General features: G+C 44.3%; 1 protein-coding gene across 1 annotated transcript in view; it reads left to right on the top strand.

Moving 5' to 3' along the window:
• Positions 1-9,032: 9,032 nt before the first annotated feature.
• Positions 9,033-10,321, top strand: part of HGD (homogentisate 1,2-dioxygenase) — a 23,153-nt gene continuing 21,864 nt past the window's right edge. The window contains exon 1 of the mRNA XM_026849229.1: positions 9,033-9,150. Coding sequence (XP_026705030.1) covers positions 9,136-9,150 — 15 coding nt within the window. The 5' untranslated portion in view covers positions 9,033-9,135. The remainder of the gene's footprint in view (positions 9,151-10,321) is intronic.

Here is a 10,321-nt window from a genome sequence, read left to right as displayed (position 1 = left end):
GATTGCTTTGTATAACACCTGTGTGGGTTTTTTGATTTATTTTTAACCACTTTTTTTCTCATATTTCATCAGGGCCATGTTAAGGCTATTAGCATGTTCAAGCTATTTAAATAGAATCCTGTAATTTCATGGGTTCTAGTTATTTAAATACAATTTATTTGATTTAAATAGAATTTCCTGATGTATTTTTACCCACTTTTCATATTTCATCAGGGCGGAGTTAAGGATATTTGTATGTTCAAATTATTTAAATATAATCCTGAAATTTCATTAGTTTCCCATGCGTGGCATTTGGAGAATTGCACTGTCCCTGTTTGGCATTTCTTACATTTACATGACTGACACACACTGCAGCTCTCTTGAAGTATCTCCCTACAATTTTCGTTTGCAGTGGCAGCTTCTGTTTTCCTAAATGTAATGCTATTTTAATACAAATAGGTCTCCAGTCCAGAATAAGTATCTTACTCATTTAGATTTCATCAGGTAACCACAATTAGATATAATTTAGTCATATATGTTGATATCACTGCATTTATTTTTAAGGGAAGTACTAGCTTCTTGTCAGAACCAGGACTATGTGAGCAGCCAGTTAGCTTCGTTGCTGTTTGCACCTCAACTGTTTCAGCTGCCCAGAAATGGTTCACCTCCAAGCTTGGAGCTGTGACACCAGACAACTTTGCTCTTCCTGCTACACGTTTCACTTTCTTTTCTCTGCACACCTCCATGACCCTTCCGTCTGCCTTACCTCTGTCCACCCATAACCCCATTCTCTGTTCCTCCAGCTCCCTTTCTCCCAATTTCTATCCCTCTCTCCCCACTTCCCATGTTCCACCTGTCGATGTCCTCTGTGTCACGGGGGGGTCACAAAGACCCCTCTCTTTGTGCCCCCTGCTCCACCCTCTGGTTCCCTCTTTCTTCCCCAGTTTCCCTCTGTTTCTCTTCATCTCTCTTGCTGTGCCACTGGATTTCTCTGTGTTTCTCTGCTCACCTCTCTCCACATGTCTCTGTCTCTCTGTTTTCCTACATGTCTCTTCCTTCTGTCTGTCTCTCTGGTGCCTTCCATAGGCATACACATTTCACATTACCTACTTCCTTTGAACTAGAGCTACTCAGTCTTCCCATGTTATTTCCCAGGCAGAAAAGTATGTCCAGATGCTGTTTGCCAGAGGTGTCAGTGAAGATGACTCATGCAGGTACATTTGAGATGTGTTAGACTTCCCATGCACACACAGGTGAAATGTATGGCAAATATATCTTCCCAAGGAGTTCGGCAGACCTTTCTTGTTGATTTATGACTGATTTAATGACTGAAGGGATGGTCAGAGGTATGAATATGTCCTAAATACAGAAACTCCCCCAAGTCTGCCCCTCTTGATTTCCATGCAGAAAAGTAGGAAACTTATGTGTACAGTAACTTTAAATTATTGAGTACAAATTCTTGTTCTTGTAGCAATGGAATTGCCTGCTCGTTGCAGCAATCTTTAGCAAAAGTGCCACTGGCTTTAAGCATTACCTATCCAGTAACAGAGGTTTTGTGTGCAACCCTAATACAAATTTTCATTATTAATAATAATATTTGCAGAGGCAGCTACAATATGCTCCATCTATCACAAATGACATAAGAACTGCTGTGTCGTAGCCTGCAGTCAATAGATTTTTCGGTGAGGTGTAGTGAAGTCAAGGCTTGAATCCTCATTTCTCAGTTGATAAGGAGGTGACAGACTTTACTGATCAAAAACCCGCTTCTGCTTTTCAGCAAAGGGAGCTTAATCATTCTATTTTGTTAGTCAGCTCTTCCCATTAGAAGTCATGTTCCTGTCTTACTTCCCTTACAAGGACACCGGTTACTCTGATTCCTTTATAGGGTTGAGCAAGTCTGTGTCTTAGTGCACTAGTTTTCTTTGACAAAAAGCCATTATCATTATTGATGAACCTGTTACTGGCTGGCAAGTTATCAGAAAGTGCTTAGAGGAAAAGCTTTCCTTACGGTGTGCTTTGCTGCAGCACTGTGACTCAGGTCCTCAGGCAGACACTGGTTTTGGAAAAAACATCACATAGGTGTCAGGTGGAAGAGGGGGGGTAGAATAAAATCAGTCCCAGTTCTCTTTAATTTCCAATGTCCAATCAATGGCAAAAGGTCTCCTACCTAGTGCGAGCCTGACGTGCAGCCAAAAGTATTGTTCTAAGTATTATCCCCTTGTGCTATTGTGGGTTTATTTTAACATCTGATCAGTAAACGGGGAAGATATGTTTCTTTATGGTACATGAGAACCCAGTGAAGAAGTTAAGAATCTTCATCACTGACCGCAGGTGCACAAGCAACGTAAAGACTTTACAGTTGTGCACAGTTTATTGTGCTTGAAACAGTTAATGGAAGACAAGCTGATTTGTGATTGTTGGGTGTTCTTCAGGGTAGAATTAGTAGCTTTCTGAAAGATGTGTTTTAGCACAGCTTTGAGGAAAAGTCCCCCTGTGTGTTTGTAAGGAAGTTGGTTTAGATGATCCGAGCTATCTGTGGCAGCAAAGAGACTGTGAAATGTGGCTTTGGCAGTTCAGCTGCTTAGCCTGCCCCTGCTGCAAATATTTTAAGTAGAGAAATGTGTTTTCTTTTTCCTGCTTTGGCATTATATTACTGAGATACAACTTGTAGTGTCCCTTGGGCTTATCAATGCACAGAGACTCTGGTTCCATACCTACATTGCACAGGGAAATTCCTTCTCAGCATACTGCCACGGACCTCTCAAAGATGTCAAATACAAGACAAGCTCATAAATAAACACAACTCTTTCTTGACTAGATCAACCAAATGATCTGGGCTGTATGGGCAGTCCAACTCAAAGTTCAGTCTTTTTTTTGACTAGGAGGAGCATGAAGTGAAATAGTGTGTGATTAACCCATGTGCATCTACATTCCCTTTGACCTGTAAGTTAACGTTTACAAAGTACAAATGCACTGCTGGCTTTGGGTTAAAGATTTATTAAAGGGCAAGGATGCCCGGTAGCTTTGAAGGCTGGGACTATGGTCAGAGTTTTTATCTTGCTGTCTGATGCCATCCTTTTTTTCCTGAGGCTTGTTCTGCTGTGGCTTACGTGGGCTTGATGGGCTGTCCTACCCTTGATTAATAAAAATCACAGAACTCAGTGACTCTTCAAAATTAGCACCTTCTTTAGCCGTTGCACCAGAGTGGGGAAGGGCAGAACAGGGCAAAGTGACTAAATTTTCTTCTGACTCCTAGGAGTGGTTCTTCTAGCCTGAAGGCAGAAGCACCACCGCAAGGTGAGCAGGTGGCTTCTCCAGCCTCTATTCATGCAGCATCTGTTTTTTGGCGACAAGGATTTTGTGCTCTTTGCTGCAGACAACTTCTTTTATGATCTTTCCTGCACAAATAAATGATAATAATTAACCTGTCTGGCATCTGCTGCTGAATGGTCTCAGAAAATGACAAGGACATATTTCCTAAGAGCCACTCCAAAAAAAAAAAAAAGTACATGTTATTAGAAGAGCCTTTTTTGCCTCAAAGCTGTTAGCCATGATAAAAAAGTATATATATTGTTGCTTTATTTTCTCATATTATGCTGAAAGGTTAAAAAAAAAAGATTAAATCCCCTGGTACTAAGTAATACACTAGCAGATAAACAGACTCTAGAGAGATCCTGTACCATTTTGCAGTGTATAAAGGGTTAACAAACAGAGAAGAAATGCAAGCTGGGGAAGCTGACATCAGAGACAAGGAATGAATGAATATATTAATACAACAATAAATGCATTTTAGCTGGATAAAGATGGGCAGGAGAAGATGTTGGGCCTTTTGGAAACAAGATACGTCACTGTAAAAGGCAGTGGACCATCGCAACAGCCTCATCAGAAAGGATCTGTCTCTCAGGAACAGAAGAGCTTTGCTTTTGGGACTGGACAACCCCTCACTAGAGGAAGTGATGGTGAGCAGTGATCCAGTAGTTGTATACGTCACAGTAGCCCTGGAAGGCTACAGTCCGTGCTGGAAAGCACTGTGCTAAGCATCAAGTAGAAATTTATGAAGGTGTTGGCCCTGTTCTGGGAAGTGTAGACCCTAAGAGACAAGCATTAAAGCGATAGGGAAGAATATACAGCTTTGCCTCTGCCACAGGCCATGACATACACATTGCCTAGGAAAATGTTAATGGAGACCATAAAGAAACAAAAGGATTACTATCCCACGTCTCTCCTTTTTCTCCCAGGAACCCAAGTTATTCACCCATGTAGTGTCCCCACTACCTGAACTTGCAAGTGATTTGGCAGGAAACTAAAGGCATTTTAATACACATGCTATCAATTTGAGTTATTTGAGTCCCCTTTGTCTATTGATCAAATATAAGCTACCTCATCTTCTATTTCACAGAATCGTGTAGGTTGGAAAAGACCTTGAAGCTCCTCCAGTCCAACCATGAACCTCACACTGACCGTTCCCAACTCCACCAGATCCCTCAGCGCTGGGTCAACCCGACTCTTCAACCCCTCCAGGGATGGGGACTCCCCCCCCTGCCCCAGGCAGCCCATTCCAACGCCCAACAACCCCTTCTGCAAAGAAATACTTCCTAAGAGCCAGTCTGACCCTGCCATGGTGCAGCTTGAGGCCATTCCCTCTTGTCCTATCACTACTACTTGGTTCAAGAGACTCATCCCCCCTCTCCGCACCCTCCTTTCAGGGAGCTGTAGAGGGCCATGAGGTCTCCCCTCAGCCTCCTCTTCTCCAGACTAAACCCCCCCAGTTCCCTCAGCCGCTCCCCATCAGACCTGTGCTCCAGACCCTGCACCAGCTCCGTTGCCCTTCTCTGGACACGCTCGAGTCATTCAATGGCCTTTTTGGGGTGAGGGGCCCAAAACTGAACACAGGAATCGAGGTGCAGCCTCACCAGTGCCGAGTACAGGGGTCAGATCCCTTCCCTGTCCCTGCTGGCCACGCTATTGCTGATACAAAGGCTTTTTCTATTTGAAAAGCTTTTCTATTCTCCTACTCATCTTTCATTCACCACTGAGATGCTGAACGCCAGCTGTTATATTTTCAAGCAAGCCCCTTGGTACTTCCTCTCATTCTGTCTCTGACTTAGATGAGCTCGTTGCCCATTTCTATCATGAAGCCTGTGAGAACAGCTCACATGTAATAAGCTGCTGGTATGCAGGTACCATATAGTTGTGTATACATCATGTAGTAGCAAATACACTTGCACTGATGTCTTATGCTTTTTTATATATCTCTTGGGTCTTGTTATGTATTTCAGCTGGGATCTCCTTGGAGTAAAGGCCATGTAAAGCCATGCACTGAACAGATGTCATAAACCCAGAAAGATAGCTGAGAAGACACTGAAATGCTCATTCTTCCATGCTTAATTCATTGTGTTTACAAATCATGTTTATATGGTAACAATTCATTGTGTTTCTGAATCATATTCATATGATAACAAAGACAGTTGCTAAAATATTAATGAAGGACATCTATACTTAATGTTTTATAAGATCTGTACTTAAGAGCTGCTGCAGCTAACTAAAGAGGCTGTTTAAGCTAAATCACAGACTCACTGAGGTTAGAAGTGACCTCAGGAGACATCTAGTCCGACCCCCCTGCTGAAGCAAGGTCAGCTGGAGCAGGTTGCCCAGGACCATGTCCAGTTAGGTTTTGAATATCTTCACAGCTGGAGAATACACAGCCTCTCTGGGCAGCCTATTCCAGTGTTTGACCACCACTTAATAATCACATTTAAGAGTAAAAAGGAAAGTCCACAAAACTACAAGGCAGTCAGCTGAGAAGGAATGCTCCATCCCCCAAGATTCTCTGTCGCTTCAAGGCAACTAATCCTGGAAACCATTTCCAGGCCCATGAAGGACATGAAAATGATCAGGTATAATCAGCACAGATTTATAATCTTCCCCTTAAATGGGATGGGCTAAGTCAGAAACACCACACGAGAGTTAAGAAATCTTCTTTTCTGTATTTCATATAATTTGGAGGTCAATAAATCAAATGTCAGTTTGACAGTATCTCATTAAATAATGTTTTTGCCTGTGTGGAGTGGAAAAGCAAGGTCAGACAATCTAATAAGCTTTAAAACGTTTACATGTCTGTCGAGTGAGTAAAGTGATAATACATTGTCCTTTCTTAGGAATCAAGAGCAAACAGTAAATAGGTCTACCCGTAATTAAAAAGCAACAGCTTTATTTCTACCTGTCCCACAAGAAAACAAGAGAACAGAGCCTGCAGAGGTGTGAGCAAGGTGAAATGTAGGTTCTCAAAGGGGAATGTAAGCTAAAATGTGATGTTATCTCTCCTGCTGTGTGGCTCAGGAGAAGGGGATCTTGAAAACCCACGAAATTTTGCCACTTTGGTTTGCAAAACCATAGTCAAATGTATAATTCTTCACTGTCAGAAAATAAGTGAGATGAAGTCCTTACTCTTAAATATTGTCTGGTAGAAAAAGCAGTCTCAAGGGTAGGTGGCAGGTGCCGGGTACTTTATTTCTTTGGCAATGATAAATCACTGCTCAGGGTGAACTAACATATTTGCAATCTCTGCCTTGAGCTGGAGAATTCCTCACTGCTGGTGCATTTTTTTCTGGCAAAACTGGAAGAGGCCAGAGTATGGAGGGAGCCTGCCTAGGCAAATGGGAAGATGGCAAGCAGTAATGGAGACCTAAAGACATATAACTTGAGATTACTCAGTCTATATTCTTCTAGAGCCTAACACAAGGGAGTCCAGGTCTACAGTTCATGACTTTCAGGTACTGCTGGAATAAAATAATCGAAGTTCACAGTGGAACTCATCTTCAGCCCACCCACACTGTAATGGGGCTAAAATTTGATCTGGTTTAGAGAAAATATTACTTAATATTGTATAACCAGGTTAGCCAAATCTGTTCCTGGTGACTATGTGATAAAACCATTAGTGTCATGAAACCAATGGAGCCCAGCTTAGCCCTGGAACTGTCCTTAAGCTGGAGGAGTTGGAGGCAGTTGGTCAAGGCTCCCAAGCAGGCAGAAAGTCCCAGCAGAGTTTAGGAAACTTGCTTTCTTAGGTCATCTCCCTACAACATTCTTGCTTGTTGGTTGTGAAGCACCAGCTCCAGCCAGTCCTACCAGTTAATAAGTCTTGCTACATTCCAGATAAGTCTTCAGCTGCAGCTCGCTCTCTCCACTTTCAAGGAGTTCCCCTCTGGCCATGTCTCCAGGACTGTATCTGTGCTTGCTTTGTTGCTATTTTCTCAGTGTTTATCATTGGCAAAACTATGCAAAAATGATGACAGAACCAGCTCAAAAAGTCTCAGCCGTGTAGATAAGCAAATGAAGAAACAGAGAACAGGTGAGGTGTTTTGACCTGCCAGGGTTGTGGTGCTTCTGCTCTAGGAAGACGAGTGTTGTAGGGGGAGTGGAGCTCCTGTGTCTAGTTCTGGGGCTTCCAACACAAGAAAAGACCAACAAACTGCAGCAGGTTCAGCAGTGGCCAACCACGCTGGTTGGGGGCTAGAGCCCACATCCTTCGAGGGACTGGGATTGTTCAGCCTGGAGAAGAGATGGCTTTGGAAGAACCAGACAGCAGCCTCCGATACCTATGGAGAGGTTACCAAGATGGACCCTGGCTCTTCACAGGGGTGCACAGTGAGAGGATGAGAGACAACTGTCATCAGCTGAAACAAGGGAAGTTCAAGCTGCATATAAGAAAAAGCTTTTTGACCATGAGGGCAATCAAGCAATGGAACAAGCTGCCCAGTGAGGCTGTGCAATCTCCATCCTTGGAAGTCTTCAGGACAAACTGGATAAAGTCCTGAGCAGCCTGGATGGATCTCAGAGCTGACCCTGCTTTAAGCTGAAGTTTGGACTAGTGACCTTCTGAACACCGTTCTGACCTAAATTATCTTATGATCCTAAGACCAGAGGGGACAGCCAAAGAAAACTAGCTCTCCATCCCCAGCTCCGCCATCCGTAACCACTGCCTCTTCATACACCCCATCTTGTCCCAAGTAGCAGCCAGACTTATTTTGACAAACCTTAGAAGTGGCAGCTCTTGGTGGCTCTAATGTCTTACACAGGGTGGTGTGAGGAGGTGCCAGATTTCAGAGAAGACAAAATGGTTAAGACCTGTCCCTTTCACAGCCCAAGCTCTTGCTGGCTGCTATGGGGGCCACGTGAGCTGTAACTGTTTTGGGGAGAGAAGGCTTCCAGGATGCTCTAGGAGAGGAGGAGATATTAACTCCAGGGTCACACTCGAATTTCAGTGTGTGCCTCCTAGAGATTTCCTCCTGGCAGGACTTAGTAGAGCAGGTCATGGAAAGGGAAAAAAAAACCTTACTTTTTTTTTTTTGATGAGGAGAGATGAGAATTCAAAGTAAAAAAAAAAATCAAATAAAATCAATTGATTTTTTTTTTTCTGCAACTTCTGGAAAGGCAGAGCTACTTTCATTAGTATTCTGTAGCTAAATGCTTGCTGCTGCTCCTTCCTCAGCAACAACTTTCTTGAAAAATATTCATACTGCACAATTTATAAGTTCCCCTCACTAGCTCTAATCACAGGAATACAAAATCCTCCCCTACTTTTGGTCCCAAAATGCTGTGTAATGTTGCCACACAGTGTTTCACAAATATTACTACCTTTGCTGGGACAGGGTGTGATCCTTTCTATCCCCAATGCAACATGGCTCAGAAGCATAATGAACAAACATGTTACACATTTAGAGGGCTGTTATATGAAAATTGCAAGGGGTATAATTTATGAAAGAAACTTGTAAAACAGTTGCAAAAATGGCTTTTCTTTGTTCTTAAACACCTTGTTCTTTTTTTCCCCCCATGTGTGGGAACTAAGACCCTTTTTTTAACACCTAAGGATGAAAAAGAACAGTGAGGGAACCCAGTCCCCCTCACCCCCTGTTCATTATCTTCAAATCAATCCCGGGGTTGGTTCTGTGGAGAAGGGCTGGTGTTTGGTTAAACACAGACTGGGCTGAGCAAACAGGTTGAAAATTCCCTTGGACTTTCTCACTTTCAGCACTGTCAGCCTGCCACCAGCCCAGCTCGGTTGACCAGCTAGAAGACTTTGCTTGGCCGGCTGCTTTGGCCAGATACCTGCTTGGGGTTTTTGTCTACTCCAGAAGGAGGAGGACCAGGAGGAGGATGACGGGCTTGCAGGTAAGGGGTCGGGCACCTGTGACCCACCAGTGCTGGCTGTGGAATCCCCTTCCCAGCTGACACTGATTTTTTGTCATCTGTTTCATTTTTATGTGCCCCTCTGTTGTGTTTCCAGGTGTGGTTTTAAAGCTTTCTCTTGGGAGAAAGGATTTTGCTGTGTTTCATCTATAAATAGGCTTTTCTATCCCTCTTCTGCCCCTTTGGAAATCATTCTTGACCAGGCTGTCCTAGCTCAGGACCTCGTCATCACGGGATTTGTCCCCTCCCCTACTCTCCACACCCCCCTCCTCCCACCCCAGCTGCCAGGGGTGTGTTTCACCCTCAGCCTATGAAATCTGCCTGGCAACATCTGCCCAGATATTGCAACCCTGGCTGCCATCTTCCCTGGCAGCCAAGAGGAGCAGCAACTCCATTCTGGACCACCTTCTCATTACCCTGCGCAGGGCACGCTGGCAGAGGGGCTCCAGCCCTGACCTCCTCTCTGAGCCCCAGTGAGGCAGCCTGATGGAGCTTTCACTGCCACCATTTGCCAGAACATGGGGGAGTTTTGGGAGAAGAGCAGGTTGTGGTGGGATTTTATGGCTCATGCGTAGAGACACAAGACTCACAGCCCTGAATTCATCAGCACCTTGCCTTTATTGTGGGCGTGCGGCCTCCCTGGGGCCATCAGGGTGTGTGAGTAATGCTGCAGCGGGCAGGAGTGGTAAGGGCTCACCCCACAACCACTGAGGGTCTCAAGAGCTTGTGCAGGACCATCATGTTTCTCCCCAGGCTTCAGGGCTGTCACTGTCACTAATCCTTTTCCTAGCTCTGGATATGCCAGATATATATATTTATATGTATGTATCTGCTCCTTCAACACCTTTTGCAATTTTCATTATTTTACATAGTGGTCTTACAGGTTTTCTTATTCATCTCTCACAGAATCATGTAGGTTGGAAAAGACCTTGAAGATCCTCCAGTCCAACCATTAACCTCACCCTGACCGTTCCCAACTCCACCAGATCCCTCAGCACTGGGTCAACCCGACTCTTCAACCCCTCCAGGGATGGGGACTCCCCCCCTGCCCTGGGCAGCCCATTCCAACGCCCAACAGCCCCTTCTGCAAAGAAATACTTCCTAAGAGCCAGTCTGACCCTGCCCTGGCACAGCTTGAGGCCATTCCCTCTTG

Source organism: Athene cunicularia, assembly GCF_003259725.1.
Source record: "Athene cunicularia isolate RWA chromosome 1 unlocalized genomic scaffold, athCun1 chr1_part1, whole genome shotgun sequence".
Classification (NCBI taxonomy): Eukaryota; Metazoa; Chordata; class Aves; order Strigiformes; family Strigidae; genus Athene; species Athene cunicularia.
This window is presented reverse-complemented; position numbering and strand designations above follow the sequence as displayed.